Raw genomic sequence first — 17675 nt, 5'->3', positions numbered from 1 at the left:
GGAGGAGCTTCAGGGGCTTTTCCAATCTGGATGATTCTGGGATTCTGTGATTCTAATTCTGTAAAACTACAACTGTGGGGACTTCTTCCCACTGGGTCCCAGCCTTCTTTGGGCACAGTCACCGGGTACAGCATGGGGCCCCACACAGACTGCAAATCGCCATCTGCTCCACCACAGACCCCCACAGGTGGTGCCGGGATCCCATTTGACATGTTTTTCATGGGGACAAGCCCCCACCCCACCCAGTGGTGTCGGGAGGGCCCTGAGCTTTCAATGACTCGAGCGTGTCCAGAGAAGGGCAACGGAGCTGGTGCAGGGTCTGGAGCACAGGTCTGATGGGGAGCGGCTGAGGGAACTGGGGGGGTTTAGTCTGGAGAAGAGGAGCTGAGGGAAGACCTCATGGCCCTCTCCAACTCCCTGAAAGGAGGGTGCAGAGAGGGGGGATGAGTCTCTTGAGCCAAGGAACCAGCGCCAGCCCAAGAGGGAATGGCCTCAAGCTGCACCAGGGCAGGGTCAGACTGGCTCTTAGGAAGGATTTCTTTGCAGAAGGGGCTGTTGGGCCTTGGAATGGGCTGCCCAGGGCAGGGGGGGAGTCCCCATCCCTGGAGGGGTTGAAGAGTCGGGTTGACCCAGCGCTGAGGGATCTGGTGGAGTTGGGAACGGTCAGGGTGAGGTTCATGGTTGGGCTGGAGGAGCTTCAAGGGCTTTTCCAACCCGGACGACTCCGCGGCACCACACGCACACCGCACGGCACGCAAACACGCAGCCCCCCGAGGCCAGCGCGCCTCCCCGCGCGGCCAGGCGTGGCGCGGTGCTGCAGGGCACGGGTACGACCCCAGCGTGGCCCCTGCCCGGCCCGGGCCCACTCGCCACGGGGCCCCCCGCAGCCGCAGCCGCGGCCCCTCACACGCTCCGCGCCCCCCGCCCCGCATCCGGTCACGAGCCGCCGGGGGGGGCGTGGCGTATCCGCGGGGTGGGCGTGTCCTGCCGCGTGGCCACGCCCCCTTGATATTCCAGCGCGGCGGCTCCCCGCCATAGTCACGCCCACCCGCCGCTCGGCCCCGCCCCCTGGTGCCCTCCTCGGTTACCCGTGGTGCCGTGCGCGGGTCTGGCACTGACGTGGCTGCCGAGCGCCGCCATCTTGTGTGCCTGGGCGGAGAGCGGCGGAGAGGCGCGGGGGGGAGCCGGCTCCGAGCGGGACGGTCCGAGGACAGCCAGACCCACTGCCCGGGGCAGCAGCCAACGCCGGTGGGTCCACTGACGTTTTCCGCTTCCCTCCCTTCAGCCCCTTCCTCTCGTGCCCGCCGCCCTGCTCCCCCGCCCACACCCTGCGGCGGCCCGCGGCCGGGCGTGAGGCGCCGCGGCCTTGGCGCTGAGGGGAGGAGGTGGCGGGCCTTGGGGGAGCGGGCCGGGTTGCTTCTTTCCGTCCTTCCTTCTCCCCTTCCACCCCCTCCCCCCGCCACCGCCCTCGCTCGGCGGCTGCTGGCGGCAGGGGGAAGCCGCGGCGCAGGCCGCAGCGCAGGCCTTGGGGAGTGGCGGGCGCTATCCCATCCGCGCCCTCCTCTCACGCATTTGGGGCCGGCGGGCGGGGGGGGGATGTCAGCCCTTTCCCTTCCCTGCTGGGGCCCCCAGCGTGGGCCCGCGCGGAAGCGGGGGACCACTGACTCTCCAACAGCTGTCCGGGGCCCGGCGCCGCTCCCCCTACAGGAGGAATTAGAGGAGATGCGGCGGGATGGGCTTCTCCTTTCCCTAAACTCGCTTATTCCGGCTTCTGCCCCGCCCGCGAACGGGTCTCAGGAGAGAAGTTTTTCCTCTCCCCCGAAAACCCTCATCGTAGCGAAACTCGGAGATCTGGTAGTCCGGTACGGGAAATTAGCTTTGGATGAAGCTCGTAGGAGAGAGGTTATTTTCCTGTAAGCCCTTGGCTGCTGAGTAGGGCTTTCTGCTGGGCTGAGGGGGTGATGGTAAGAAGTTGCGCTTCAGCTTGGAGCAAACTCTGTTTGCCATCCGTGGCTTGCGTTTAGTGGTGTAGGAGATCAGTTTTCCTTGGCATAGCAGCTCCCGCTGGGAGGATATTATATTCTGTCTGAAAATACTATATCCTGTCTCTGTGAGGAGTTAACATGATACTTTGGTCTGATAACCTCTGTCTGATAAAGTAATAGGCCAGCTATGCAGATCTCTTCACGGAGGAGTCAGTTTGCCCCAGCAGAGCACAGCTGAAACTGCTGGTTTGTAAAACTGCCTAAATGTCGTGTTTGACATTGACCTTGTTGCTTTGCTGCTAGGCTCTTGCCAAACTAAATTCCACAGGTTGATTAGAGTCGTATCCAGAGGTCTTGTTTTGAAATGTAGCTTTGTCAATAACTAAAATGCGAACTATTTATATAATATTTTGAACTTTGTTTTGCAAGCAGTAAGGCTTACAACATCCCTTTGCAGGATATTCTATTAACCTTATTTTTCAGGCAAAGAAATCAAGTCAAAGTAAGTTGTCCGAGGTCATTTGGCAATATCATTATTACTATTTTTGCTACGGATTTGGAACACTTCTGTAGGAAAAAGGAACTGTAGCTGAACTGGAGGATTGCTGCTTGGCTTATGTTCATGGTTTTATAAGCAAATTGTTGGTGTAAGTACTTACAATCTTACAGATATAGAAAGTGTTTCTCTGAAAGTATCCGGGATTGATATGATGCCACTGACTTCCTCTGTTAAAAATACATCTGCAGTGCTCGAGAATCCTGTTGGACTGTTTTCCCTGTTGTAGTAATTACATTGGGTGAAAGGGTGAGGAAATTTGCCTCACTTGAACCGCTTAAACTGAATTGCTTTGCCAAGTTTATTGATGATGCTACTGTGGTAGAGCATCAGGAGTAAAAATGGCTCAAGCAGATGTCATCTACTCCCAGAACAGCCTTTGCTGCTGCGGTAGCATGTGATAGGTGTAATACTTGCTGGATTATGTTAAAAGGCAAACACCTGAACATAAACCAGTCCTCAGTGGTCTGAGGGATTTGCTGGATTTCTAAGATTGTCTAGTTGTGAAATACAGTTGGAAGCTGAAAAGGGACTGGGCAGGAGCGGTGCATTTTTTGCTCAGTGCGTGTAATTCCCTGTGTGTGTTAGTCATGCTGACCAAGTGGGGGGCAGGACTAGTCACAGCTTTTCAAGGCAAAGTGTGTGTGGGAGTAGGGGGCTGGATTCTGGACCTTATAATTCACTGAATTGTCTTGTGCTCCAGTTACACCTGTTTGAAAGGCTGTTTTAAGCAGTAGCATTCATTTATCTCCCTGAGGCACAACTATCAGCTAAGCCATTGAATACATTAATTGGTGGAAGGAGAAAGAGCTCACAACCCAAGAGTCCACCTGAATTTGCAGTGGTGAAGTTTAAAGAAGCACCTTTCTTTAGAAATAAAAGATCGCTTTAGAAATAAAAGCTGCTGAGATGGGTGAAGATGGACTTTCAAGCAAGAATTTTTATGGATTTCAACAGCCTTCATAAACATCTAGCTTACCTTACAGTGGATAAATTTGGTGAACATAAGTTAACTTTTTCTGAAAAGGAATAGTTCTGATGCTTTTTTTAGAAATCTCTTGAAAGTTTTGCTACTGGAATGCTATAGAGCTTGTATTAGAGCTAGCACTGTCCTCAGCCATTATTCCCTTTCTTTAACTGATGAGTAAAGAAGTTTATAATCAGCTTCCTACTACAGCAGCTGTTTTTCTGTGTTATTCAGCATTTTTTCTTTCTGCTTGCGAGTATCCAATTTTATTTCTTGTTTCTAACACATGCAAACATTGAAGGACTATGGTACTACTTCTGCTGATGTTTCAATTCTATTAAAACTCTCATGTCTAATATAGCTCTTATTCATGCACTGATCTTGTACTTAACACCTGGCTGTGTAGGCTCTGCTTTGACATTTTCCCCAAACCAAAAGCCAGTTTCATTACCGAAGCTCTCATGTGAGTTCTTGCCATTTCTACTATGAGTGTAAATGTTGACTTACTGCCTAGTTACTGGGAATGAATAACAGGATATTTGGCTTAAAATTTAAGATTTTGAACTTGTGAATAGTTGAGCCTCAAAAAACCTGTGCAGCACTTACCTGAAAAGAAATGCTTTTCACCGCAGTATAGCCACTGTTTAACAGGAGAATACAAAGTTGCAGTCCAAACTTGACTATGTTGTGGGCACCCGGTTATTTCCTGAGCAGCTACAGGCAGTCCAGCCCACGGGGAGGTGATGGACATGCTTTATCTAAAAGCGGGAGCAATGAGTCCTTCTATACTTTTCCACCTGTCAACCTATCCTTTAAATAAAGTATTTTTCAGAAGAGATATGTGTCCTATGTGTTGGTTTGCATGATTTTGAGTTATGCATGGTAGCGTATCAAATAGTCTGAGATTTTGCTGTGAAACAGAAGTAGCTTGCTCCCCCTGCTTGAAGATGAGAATAAGGGAATAACTCTGGGTTTTGAGTATCAAGTCAAGCAACCTGTCCTCTTTGCTTGATACTTTTTTTTTTTATTCTGATCAGTATTTTAGGAGTGAGTTCTTCTTGTGTCTGAGAAATAGGCATGACTGCCAAGGAACTTTCCCCTTTGCCCTTGTTTTGATCTCGCAAGTGGACATATTTTCTGTTTACCTGCCCCTCTGAGCCCAGTGCTCTCAAGAGATTGTTACAGCATGTGGAAGATGTGCTGTCTGGGTAATGTGTGCAGACAGCAAGATGTTCAATCTAAGTAGGTTGGATTTTCTTTCATCTAGCTTCTCACTTGCGGTTGACTTGTCCTCTATCTGCCTTGGGCATGCAGTGCACATCTGGGTGCTTTTTAGTTGGCCACTGCAAGATGCAAGTACAGTTATATACCTTTAACTTTTCTTTTCACATGACGCTTCAATGCCAATACCTTTCCTCTATCCTCTCCTAAAAGACAAATAACAAAGTTATGATCATTTAGGACACCTTCTCCATCTCACGCTTTGTAGAAGCACATCCAGTGTGAAGTGGGGGAAATTGTTGCAGAGCTAGGTTTTGATCTCTACAGTTAATGCTCCCCCTCATTTTAATAGGTACAACTATAAAGGAGTTGGGACTTAAGAGCTCTGAGAAGAGTTTCTTGAGGTGGCCTTTATTGCAATGGTATTTAAGTCCAAGATAGTCCCCTCGTGAAGAAAGAACCTGGCCTACTTGTTAGCTACTCTTAGATTTTGTGTGTTGTCCATGCAAGTGATGTTAGTATGGTCTAAAGTCTCAAGTAACTCAAATCAAAATTATTTAAGCTACATTCCAGTGTTAAGGCCCAGAAGTTAAAGGGCTCGGGTTGGTAAGTAAGTAGTCATCTTTCGGGTTATCAGATGTGGAAGGCCAGTAAACAACTTCTAAAAATAGTTGAATATAACTACTGGAATAGTTGTGTATTGGGCCATCCTGGCTGTCTGTAATAAAGAAGTGTTATGATCCAGAGTGTTTTTCAGAATTTGCTGTAACAGAACACTTTAATCTGTAAAGAAATTACTTCAAGTTCAAAAGAATGCAGCTGTACTTAACAGACTGCCTGCTGAATGTTGGTGTGAAATACTGGGGCCCTAGATTAATCCTAAATTTTATCAGTGTTCTATTCTTGTTGGATCACTTCTCACATTGGCTTTTAGATCACACTCTATATTGTGAAGAACAAGCTGCCAGTTTAGATTTGCACTTTAAATTATTTGCCAGTTGTTTTTGCATGTAACACCGCTGTTGAACTTTCTTAAAAACTTTCTCACCTCTTCTTTACATGACTTTGGTGATCTTTTGTATGAATGTTTTGCTTCTCTTGACATTTTAATTTAAAACCTTCTAGAATGCTGTAAAGTAGAAGCATCGTACAAGCCAAGTAGTGATAACTGGCTGGATTTCAAATCAGTATTTCTGTTAAATAACAAATTGATCAATTTTTGTTCTTCTGTGACTGATATAGCTAGTGTGTTATTACCAGGTTAGGAATTGCAGGTTTGGGGTTTTTCTAATTGTATTAAGAGGTGGAGTTAATGCTTAGGCCAAAGTCAAGTAGACTTTCCTTTAAATGGAGACGTGCTTTTGGTAGTAAACCAGTTGTCTTCATAAGCATGCCAGTTTTACTTACTATAGGTGTCTAAGCAAACAGAACAAGGTGCAGAAAGCTACTGGGTAAAAACTTTTTGGGTAAACCTGCAACTGTTACGGGTTTTAGCCTGTTGCTTTAGCATTAGTATTTTGACTGACTATAACCGTGTAATGTAGTATGTCATTGGTGGTGGCACCATGTTTGTCTCTCCTTGAAACAGGCGTTCAAAACAAGATATGAATGTCCTAGGCAGACATAATAGTTCCCAGAGACAACAAATGCCCTCTGTACCTCTGTATCTCAGTGTGTTGTTCAGAGAAGGGACAGTGAATTAAGCTTTTCTTGACTGATCTTCATCATTGCTGGTATTTTTCAGCTATAGAGAACAGGTAGCCAAAATGGTTGTGCCCAGCAAGTTTGGTTATGACACTTGAAAAAGTTTTGAGCATTATTTTTTTACTGTGGCAACCTTCTGTGGTAAGTGCTGGTACATAGAAATGAAATAAATGTATTTGTGTACTGCAGGCATAATTTGGCTAAATGATGCATATGGAATCCTCTATCTTACTCTGATTTTGTTTGCTGTGGTATGTTTAAAGAAACGTTTTAAACCTGAGTGGAACTGTGGCATTTGCTGCAACTCCTGACTCAGTGAAGTTTAATCTCTATGTGGTCAAAAAGAACTTTTCCAGAGGTGCAAAATTAAGGTGTAGCTATACTTTCTTTGATGTCCTGCATACCCTTCTGGTCATACTTCTGTGGGATGGCTTGTTAACTAACAGCCAAGAAGTTTGGAGGTCAAGAAGCATATTTGACTTCTCAAGATAAGCAGTCTGAATGAAATGGCTTTAAAATGCATTACCATACGGTTAAATATAATATAATGAGTTTGTACTCAGGGGCCATATCGCTTTAACAGACACCAGGCTGCCTGCTATTGCAGGCACTCATTCATTTTTAACTCATTGGACTGAGCCTTTCTAAAAAAGGCTGCCTCTTCTCTTAATTGCTTATCTAAATGTATTGCTTACTAGAAAACAGGCTGCCGAAAATACCTTGTTTCCTGAAACAAAACTGCAGTCTTATCCAGTGAATGTCTTTCACGCTGTTTACCAATGGCACATTATATCTTACCTGAACCTGCCTAACAGGTTTTTACTGCTGTGAGGGTATTAACGTGGAGTAGACTGCTTTAAGGTGTGCTTCAGGGCGCCGGTGGGCAGGGAGAAAGGAGCCAGACAGTTCAGTTTTGGGGTGATCTGGGTTTGTTGAGGGATGGTGAGTTTCCATTTCTAGAAGCTGAAGTTGTGCTGAGGGAATGTGCATGTGAAGTTCTGCAAAAATAGTCTGTGCTGTTTGTTCAAATTGTTCCCTTTCATGCACAAATATTCCTACTTAGCCTGATAGATACCTCATTTGGAGATGTGCTGAAGTACTGCAAACGGCTCGCACCCCAAGTCTTCTATATTTTCAGGCGTTTTATTGAACTTGTGCTTCTGAAACGATCAGTGTGGCAATTACCACATCTGAGTTGAGGAAAAGAGAAAGTTAAGCTTCAGTGTAGAATATAGGCAATATATTGGCAAGTCTTGATACAGATTGCAGATGTTGAAGATGTCTGAAAAGTGACAGGATTGCTTGGTTAACCTGGAAGGGTCTTAAATTTCCTCATATTTTCAGGTTGCTTATGTTAGCTTTCATAGTCCAACTAATGGACTGAAATGAGAATTAAAGTAAGCAGATTCAGCTCTGAAGTACAGTGGAAGTAATCGCGTGATCCCTCAGCTGAGTTGTATTAATGGATGGCAGCGAAGTCCTGGGAAGCAGCTCTAAACTGTCACGGCAGTTTCTGCTGTGGTAGTGTCTGCGCTGTTTGACAGCATGAATGGTCTAAAAAGCAGAGACCTGATGGCTGGTCACAGTTGTGATGATGATTTGGTTGAGGATTTTGGTGGTACTGAGAAAGGAACTTGAGGTGCTTTTCTTAGATAATAGAAAGTAATGAAATACTGACAGGGACAGCGTAGGAAGAGGAGGGTAATGTACAAAACCATGGGAGCATGACTTCCTTTTGAACGTGATTCTAGCTGCTGGTCAGAAGGTGGTCCTGCAGTGGTGAAGTAGACCCTCGCTTTTGCCCCAGCAGCATACAGCAATTCACTGATGGGACCCACAACAGTTTGTGGGAGTCCTGCAGATGGGTTTCTCCTAGTATTTTTCTTACAGACAGCAGTGATTCTTCTATCTTCTAGTTAACATCTAAACACACTTGTCTTGCAGGGGTAGGCTGTAAACTACACTGCCTATAAAAATAAATCAGACTTTCTGTAATGTCACCTACCCTGAAGTACCCAGTAAGTTACAGGAGTGGTTTGGATAGTAGGAATGTGGAAGAGAACAAGAAGGAAATTGAAAACAAGTGCTTAAATGTAACTTAACTTCTTCACAAAAAGTTAAAATAGGGAGGATGGGTGGTATAAAAGCAGCTTCAGTGGTAGAGGGCACACTTGACCTGGAAATAGCTGCCAGGGAAACAAGGATCTAACGGAATTTGCTACTGTTAGTGCCAAGTGTAAGCAACTTGTTCAGCAGACTGGGACTTCTTCGGGGTGTGGAAAGATGTCATGGATGGAAATGCAAAGATTTGCTGTGTCACCTGATTGCTGCTATTGATCCAAGCGTTTGATAACCTATCGTGCTTTTAAACATGCAGAAACACGAGAAGTGTGTTTGTTGGCAGGGCTTGCAAGGTTCTCTTGCTACAAAAGTTCTAATGCTCATTTTGGAGGGCTACAGGAGCTCTGGTAAAAGGTTACAGTTCAACCCTGACTATTGCTTTTCAGGGGAAGTAGAAGAGGAGAGGTAGCATGAGCAGCCAGACAAAGGAGAGCTTTACAGCCTCCCTCCCCTCCAGCCCAGTAAGAACTGCTGTTGTGGGCTGGGGAGTGAGATTTCCTGCTGTGTGAATGATTTGGACAAATAGGTACTCTAGCAAAACTGTTTTCTCTACTTCCTAATTAACTTTCCTGTTTATACAGCTTTCCTATATTCAAGTGGGAGTTGAATATTCATGGTCATGCTACAAAAATATGAAGGAGATGTCAGAATAATAGAAATTTTAAACCTCCTGCTTGGTTTTAATCCACAGGCTGCACTATCTGGCTTATAGAGGAGCTTAGTTTTAAAGTTTCAATCACAGAGAGGTTCAGTCATATAAAATGTATCTTTGATTCAAGTTACTTCAGCAAGTTGAAGTGGTGATTGATGTCATTCAGGACCTCTGGAGTGGACTCTGAACTTCACTGGGGAGCTGCCTGTGCTAAGACATGTGACTTAGTTAATGTTACAGCGCTTAACTTTTGGGTTAAAAATTGTATCCAGCAAAGCTTCCTGAGAAGACTGGAACCACTTAGACCTTTTGCAGAGCTGAGTGAGGAAGCCAGACTTCATACATCCCTAGCACCGAGCTCAACCGAGTGGGACAAGTTTTCTGCTCGGTGATGTGTTTTTCAGTTCAAAGCTTGTTTTAATGGTCTTAGATAGTCTGTAAAGTCTATTTCCAGTGAGAATTTTGCTTCAGGCACTCAACTGCATCATGAAATACAGAATATCTTCAAGAGATGATTCAAACTTCGTAATGTACTCTAAATTGTGTGACTTGGTTTACAGGAAACCCATCCTTTGAATGTTATTCGTCTTGGCTGTATGTGCTCCTGCTGTCTTAGGCTTGTATTTTCTGTTGGGCTCAGTCTGTTTTTAAGTTGACATCTGAGAGCTAAACAAAGCAGCAGTAGAGGTGTGAATCAGCCCCATAGTGTGTAACATCCTCATCTACACCTCGCTGTAAAGCTTTCAGGCTGGTTTTTTTCATACCTTATGTCAGCAGAATAATACTTCTCTTGGTGACTTCAAAGTCGCAGTAAACCGTGTAGTAGTAAGTTTGGAAAGGGGGGAAAACTGTGGAATTTGTGGTGGGGTGTGTCCCGTCCCAAGGACACAGGGAGTGTCTGAGGGCTGGAGTGGAGAGGCAGTTTCTCCACTTTCTAAACAGGAAGCTCCTGGTGAAGTTAATCGCTTCTGAGCATCCAAGCAGAAGTGTTTGCAGTGAAGGGAGAAGCATTCATTTCTAAACCTGCCTCTTTTAATGTGGCTATTAATTTTCGATAGTTTCAGTAAATGTGGATTTGCTTCTTAGAGAAGGTCTCCCTCCAATGTTAATCAAAGCAATACTGCTTTGTGTTCACGTTGTGTTCACGCAGGCCATTTCCTCAGGGCTTGAGAGGAAGGAAACTGTTTTGAGCAGGAGAGAATCCAAGCTGTATTCTGAGTTTCCTTCGCAAAAGAAGGACCAGCTGTTGCTGCGCTGAGCAGCAAAGAGATGAGCACATGTCTAAAACTTTTTTTAACTGCGGGTCAATTAGTAAAAGCTGTTTTATGGTGACACTTCAGGCTGCAGATAAATTATCCCATAACAGTGGGGGCTGAAGTACCTGAAGTGGTCAGTTGCATTGAAAGCAAACCATGAATTTTTCAAACAAAAGTGTGAGAGCAGCATTTAAGAGTAAAATCTCTAAAAGAATATTTGAAAGATTTCAAGCATTGCTTTATGAGCAGTAAGTTTTGGCATATCTGTTCATCTTTGTCGTGCTTCAGTGTGGGGAAAAATCACGTACGGTGGTGGCTGGGGTGTCTATAAGGGATTCATATTATCTGATACTTTTTTTGGTGCTTGTTTATGCTCTGATCAGAACACAGCCATTGGTAACTCGTGAGTGATACTGTGATCTTTTTCCTCTAGACTTAACTGGCCAGTGAGAACATATCTCAAGCATGGGAAATATTTTTGCTAACCTCTTCAAAGGCCTTTTTGGCAAAAAAGAAATGCGTATTCTAATGGTTGGTCTGGATGCTGCAGGAAAGACTACTATTTTGTACAAACTTAAACTTGGTGAAATAGTAACTACTATTCCTACTATAGGTAAGATTTTTACATTTATATAACTGCTTGCTTTGAGATTTGGGTCTTATTGTTTGCAGCGGTGTCTTCTCAGCTGCCCCTCTGTTGATTTAAGTGACTTGACTGTCAGAACAAACACTTGCTAAAACCATGGTATGAAGATGGCACAGCCAAATGTTCCGGCATGGAAGCAGATTACGTGACTGTTTTTTTCACTCCACTGCCTCTCTTCAGTCACTTGTGGAACAAGCCTTCATGGGCCACAGAAGGGCGGTCTGCCCTCCTAAGCACGTTGTGGCATCAAGTAGATTAGACTGAGCAGCAGAGGGTGACACTTTTTTGGAGGGTGACTTCAAGAACTGTGTGATCAGAGACATACCTTATTTGTCATCCTTAAGGTCCAAGGGGTTTTGACACAACATGGTTTGCTCTGCATTTCTTAGCTGTGCAGGTAGCAATTACAGCTGTTGATCGTTAGTTTGACTGGAGTGGAGGTGGTGGGAGCAGGAGTTCCAGACAACCCACACTTGATTTGTTTTGAGCGCTGCAGTTTAAGATTCTGGTTATTTAAAGTAGATTTAAATTTTAAGATAACAAAAAACTGTGACATTCTGAGTGTGACTTGGTAAATACAATAGGTTGAGGGCTAACTATGTTTAACTTTTTTGCCACAATTTCTATTTTAGGTTTCAATGTGGAAACAGTAGAATACAAGAACATTAGCTTCACAGTCTGGGATGTAGGTGGTCAGGATAAGATCAGACCACTCTGGCGCCATTATTTCCAGAACACACAAGGTGAGTCTGAATGCTTAAATCACAGGTTTCCAGAATCTAAAAGGTTTTTTTAATGTCCTTGCTAAGATAATTTTGCAGGTTCGGGGGGGGGGGGGGGGGGGGCGGAATATTTATTATTATAAAATAGTAATAAATATTTGTCTTTGTGTGCTGCTCTGTGAATCTAGTACAGGTTCAAAGGAGGGATGGGAAGAAATCTAGAAACCAGTCTTCCTTGTCCATCTGACTCAGAGCAAGTTCAGAATTTTGTGCTTCTTCCATAAGCATCACAGCTCTCTGCCCTCGATGCAGAGGCTTTACTAGAAGCTCTTAACAGCCCCATGAACTGAGTTTGTCACTTCTTCCACTGCTGCACCTTTATAATGTGCGTGCATGTGAGTCCTGTCGCAGAATTTCAAGAGTTGCTACTCGCTGGAAGATATCAAGTGGTTATGTAGATGAAGTGAACAAGTTCCAAAAACACAAATGCAGACTAACACTTGCTTTCACCAGCAAGAACAGACTTTCTCTCAGACATGAGATTACTGTAATAAGAAAAATCATATTTTTTCTGATATGTACTGAATTGTCTTGTATTATTTTCTCTTCAAAGCTTAGTTCTGACTGCCAGAGGTATTTATCATTTGTAAATAACTTCTGGTGTATGCTTATTCTTATTCTTTGCTTATTTCTAGGTCTGATTTTTGTGGTTGACAGTAATGACAGAGAACGGGTGAATGAGGCCAGAGAAGAGCTTATGAGAATGTTGGCAGAAGATGAGCTTAGAGATGCTGTTTTATTAGTGTTTGCTAACAAACAGGTATGCCCAAGAAAGGCGTCCTTCTGTAAGAACTCTTGAAAATTTCAATACAACGTACTTGTGAGTGCCAGATCTTGAACTTGATGTTCATGTTTTCGGTGTAATAATAGATAAGCTCTCAGTAAATGTCCATTCAGTTTTGTTGAAGACAGCAAACCCATAGATTAAATTACCCTGTTCTTATCTGAAAGGAGCATCCTTCTAAACAGTGTTGGCTAATAGAAATTCTTGTATTTTCAGTTTTAGGGAAGAATTCTACCGGTTTGGTTTTTAAGGTTGGCTTGGCTCAAGTACAGCATCTGCCCAAGCTTTCTCCTAACAGAGGAGGCCAGAATGCCAGAACCTCACTGAATTCTTCAGTTAGGCTGTCTGAGGGCACCACCGGTGTTGGTGTTGACTTTTAATGTACTTGTGTTGACCTGTGAGCTGTACTCTTCCAGGCCACAAAGTGAGCCGAGAGTTTTGCCTTTTGTTGCTTGGAAAGGCCTTGGTAGCTTAAACCCAAACGTTGAGGGTCCTAAATATGCCTAGTAAACTTAGAGAAGGAATAGCATCATGCTTCATCGATTGCACAGGCTCAGGTGTGAAGGGTAAAGAAGCCATAAGTCTTGTCTAGGAGCAGGAAGGACGGACTATAAACAGAAGCAGCACTAAGCTGAGGACTACTTTATGATAAAAGTTGATCTGAAATCATAACTGCAGTCGTAGAAAACACTTTCTATGGAAAGTGAATGAAATGAACTTTGAATTGTAAGCAGTTTTGGGTCAGCACTGAGGGGCTTGATGACTTGATCCAAACGTCAGCTATCTCTCTTCTGTTTGCTGAATAGAAATACTTTATAATACATGCTTTTGACTGTTTTGTTAAACCTTTGAGACTTTTGTCAGTATAGGGGAAATAGCTTGAATATAGAAATAATCCACTGAGCTTTTCTGAAAGAGAAGCTCTAAGAGCTCTTAACTTTCTTTTAATGGCTTTAAAGCTGATGATCAAAAATGGCTTAGGGAGGTGGGCATTTCTTCTCAGCAAGCAGGGGAGAAAATGACTCTTCTTCCTTCCCTCAGGACCTGCCGAACGCGATGAATGCAGCAGAAATCACAGACAAACTTGGACTGCATTCTCTTCGTCACAGGAACTGGTATATCCAGGCAACCTGTGCCACTAGTGGAGACGGTCTCTATGAAGGACTGGACTGGTTGTCCAATCAGCTCCGAAACCAGAAATGAAACCATAAACCTTCCTCTTCCCTCTTTTTCCACCCCTCCCTCTTATTTCCTTCTATTCGCCCTTCGCTTTACTCTAATGTGGCAAACTGTGCTACTTTGTGGTATTGAGTGCCGGAAGCTGTTTTCATTTCTTTTGTCACAGTATATATTGCATCATGCTGTAAATGTGGCAAATACAAGCCTGAAAACAGTTAGGTTTCTTATTTAATGTAAATAGTTTTTGTTTCCAATGAGGCAGTTTCTGGTACTCCTATGCAATATTACTCAGCTTTTTTATTGTAAAGAATCAACTCACTGTTTAGTACTTGGAAGGGATTTAAGTGGGTTAACATAAGGGTTGCCAGTGGTCCTTGTGCAGTAGAGCTGAATACTATCTCGGTTGGGTTGTGAGATCTGTGAGATCCATTTTGGTGGCTGGTTTTTTAACCTGAATTCTGTATTTTTTTAAATAGTCAAGGAAAAGTAAAAACACTTCAACATACAAACATTTGACATAGCTTCTGCTGTTCTAGCTCTAATGTGGTGACTTTTGATTCTTTTGAAACGGTGGAGCCATGATTGAGACCCAATTAGCTTCATCTGGTTAAAGAACAGACCATAACTACTAGATCTCTGGCTCTTTCTGTAGCTCACAGTATGTGCTCATATTTGTTCATACTTGTTAAAAGATTTGTCAGACCTGGTTTAGATGAGCTTGCAGACTCATGCTAAACATCTGACTTTTGGTTCAGGTGAGATTTATCGCTTCCATTGAACTTGAGTAATTTTCTGGAAGTCAACATTTTTAGCCTGTCGTATTTGTCAAAAGTGTTTTGTACTTTTCTTGTGTGTAAACCACTCCAGAAGGCAAACCTTTCCACAAAAAGCACAGCCTGTACTAGTCCGAAGCTCTATAGGCAGAAAGTACTGTACTTAACATAAGAATTGCCATGAAAAACACCAAACATCTATGTATAGTGTCTAGGGAAAAAAAAAAAGCATGAGAGTTTGGAGAGTCATTCCACTCTAGAAGTATTCAATCCCATTTTGGAACAATCCCATATCTGTATATGTGTGAAAACCCTTGGCATCCCTCATACTGCAAGGTTCAGATTTGCCATCAGAAAAAAGACCTCTTTACTTTTCTTTTGTATTTTGATAAACACTGAAGAAGCTGGAGCTGTTAAACTTTAACTTGAGGAACTATCAGAACTGGTTTATTTAGTGTTGTGGAAACCTTTATTGCTTTCAATACACAATTAGTAATCAACTGTTTTGTATACTTGTTTTCAGTTTTCATTTCGACAAACAAGCACTGTAATTAAAGCTATTAGAATAAAATCTCTTAACTATTTCATGTTTTTTATGCCTTGCTGTTCATTTGATCATCTTGGCAGAATCATAATGAAATACTTGTTGAATAAAAAGTTTCATGAAACTTGCACTGGTATCATGTTGGTTTGTATCATCTTTACACGTTACTGTGTGTTAGATTAATGCAAATCCAACCTGTGTTTTGCTACGTCGCACTTTGCATGAAAATTTCAGGACATCTCCCATGTTTTTCAGGTGTATCATTCCTAGTTGGAGTCCTGCAGGGGAAGAGGTGGTCCCGTTGGCTGGTGATAGTTGGCTTCTCCTGGAGTCCCTTCCTTGCCTTAAGGACATCTGTTGAGCTTCTTGAGTCCCACAGCAGATTGTTCTTCCTGTTGATCACACTTAGTAATAAGGTCCTTCAATCAGCAGTTTTGGGGAGAAAAAAAAATAGGAAGTCTGCCTTCCTCAACACTTTGTTCTGCATTTTTCCACTCCGCAGTCCCCTCCGGACCTGGGACAGAGCTCCTCCCAGCTGCTCGTGCTGCCTTCCCCTGTCAGCCACCGCTTCTCTTCGTGGATGGTTGCGTGCGGGCCGCTGGCCAGCTGCCGGCTGTGTTCCTGGCTGGAATTGCAGCAGATTCCCCGTTACACAGGCTGGAAAACTAAGATAAAAAGTCTGTTACGCAGGTTAGAGAGCAGTATCCCTGCAGGGTAACCTGGGGCTGTGGTGGGGTATCGGGGGGGCCACGGCCGTGCTGGGAAGCGGGAGTGCCTCTCTGTAGGTTGTTGAGCTGGCATCTGCGTTCTCGGTGTCGGATGAGAGCTGCTGGCCTTCTGGATGATCTGATCTCTGTCCCACAGATCACACCTCTCACTTCCCAGGTTTAGTTTCCTCTCTGAATCCTTCAAGCAGCATGGCAGCTGCTTCGCATGTGTGCACAGAGCGGCACTCGCCCCGAGCGCAGGCTTGTTCTAGGACTGTCCTCTCCTGAGCAGAGGCTCAGGGAGTGGAATGGGGGTCTCCTGCCCCATCTTCAGCTGGGGGGGCTGCAGGGGGAGGTCAGGTTGATTCAGGTTTCCCAGCACTGTGTCTGTTCCTTGTGCTTGGTAGTAGAGAGTAAATAGTATTAGGCAAGCGCTGGGATTACAAAACTCCTGTAAGTCAGGTTATTCCTCTGAAGCTGTTCATCTTGCCTTGAATTTCAGGCTCTGAATTGGGATCTCTGCATGTCTAATAGGGCAGGACATCTATTTATTTCTGTTCTGGGAGGGAGTTGAACTTGAAGGGCCAGCTCTTGTGCTGCTGTCGCTTTGCACTGCTGAAATAAGCAGAGCCCCCCACTCCTCTTGCATCCCCCATCCCTGGAAAGGTGGATGACCTGCTGTGACACAGCACCCCCACCCCATCGTCAGCCGAGAGGCTGCTCTGAAGTGGTGGTTTTCACCTGAGGTGTGTCGGCACAGGGGCCAGGCCCTATCCAGACTGGCCATGCCACAGATCCTGCTTCTCCATGTGCACAAGTTACTGCTGGAGGAAAAGATGAGGGATGTGCTGATGTTATCTGAGAGTGGGGAGCTGTGGGAGCTGTGCCCTCGGCTTTGCTCTGCTCTGGGCTCGGCCAGGCCCCCGGGGGATTTGAGCCGCCCAGCCAGGCAGGAGGCAGCTCCAGCCCAGGGGAGAGGGTGAGCACGAAAAGCCGTCTCCCTCCGGCAGAACCAAACTGCAGCTGGTGCAGTTCCTCCCCAGTCCACCCAGTAACCGGTGCAACAGCTCGGTGGGGTTAGGATGGGGCCAGGCTCCTTCACCCCCACTCACCCTCATTTTTATCTTGTCTGTATTTTGCTCAGACTTCAGTTTTAAGTGTGAAACAGGCACCAGCACCTCCTTCAGACAGGGCGAGGGGCAAGAGCTGCTGCCCGATTCCTCTGTCTGGGGTTGGGAGTGGGGACTGAAGGAGGGGACGCAGCCTGGCTGCAACCGTGGGGGCTTATCTCTGACCCTCCCTGTCTCCCCTTGCCCCCAAGACCGTGATGCTCCATCCACCCTGTTTCCTCAGCACGGGTAAAGCTCCTGCAGCCCCGTGAATGGTTTAACAGGACTGGTGAAAAGCAACGGGCAGGGGGTAAAGCCTTGGCAGAGGTTTCAAAGGAGTGAGAATGTGAGAGGCTGAGCTGTGACACACCTGGCTGGGGGTCGGGGAAAGCAGCAACGAAGCACAGCTGCCTCTCTGCAGGTGCTGGAGCAGAGAGCAAGAGGTGCCACCTCCCTGGGAGGCAGGAGAAAGCTGGGGAGATGGAGCTCTCGGGATCAGGCTGAACTGTGCCGGGATAGCTCTGCCACAGCCCCTCCGCTTGCCACATCAACAAACCCAAATCGTCCTAGCAGAGCCCAGCCCGCTTGGGAAGATGAAGGCAGGGAAGCGGGAGCGTGACTCGAGAGTGGGGTGCTAGGATTTGCGTGGGTTTTTTGTCTGCTCGCTGCAGTGTTTCAGCTCTCCAGTA

The 17675-nt window shown here is 45.3% G+C and overlaps 1 protein-coding gene across 1 annotated transcript; it reads left to right on the top strand.

The window, feature by feature from the left end:
* The first annotated feature begins 1112 nt into the window (after positions 1-1112).
* On the top strand, positions 1113-15298 carry ARF1 (ARF GTPase 1). Its single transcript, XM_074866806.1, has 5 exons — positions 1113-1248; positions 10896-11075; positions 11741-11851; positions 12526-12650; positions 13716-15298. The coding sequence occupies exons 2-5, from the start codon at positions 10928-10930 to the stop codon at positions 13875-13877; spliced, it is 546 nt and encodes a 181-aa protein (XP_074722907.1). The 5' UTR covers positions 1113-1248; positions 10896-10927; the 3' UTR covers positions 13878-15298.
* The last annotated feature ends 2377 nt before the right edge of the window (positions 15299-17675 follow it).

This window comes from Strix uralensis, chromosome 1, assembly GCF_047716275.1.
Source record: "Strix uralensis isolate ZFMK-TIS-50842 chromosome 1, bStrUra1, whole genome shotgun sequence".
Lineage (NCBI taxonomy): Eukaryota > Metazoa > Chordata > Aves > Strigiformes > Strigidae > Strix > Strix uralensis.
This window is presented reverse-complemented; position numbering and strand designations above follow the sequence as displayed.

What these genes read in the sequence shown, in the direction of transcription:
- ARF1 (XM_074866806.1), top strand. Translation starts at nt 10,928, where the DNA reads ATGGGAAATATTTTTGCTAACCTCTTCAAAGGCCTTTTTGGCAAAAAA. An exon ending in AACTACTATTCCTACTATAG is followed by an intron (nt 11,076 to 11,740) that starts GTAAGATTTTTA and finishes TTTCTATTTTAG; the next exon opens with GTTTCAATGTGGAAACAGTA. An exon ending in TAGTGTTTGCTAACAAACAG is followed by an intron (nt 12,651 to 13,715) that starts GTATGCCCAAGA and finishes TCCTTCCCTCAG; the next exon opens with GACCTGCCGAACGCGATGAA.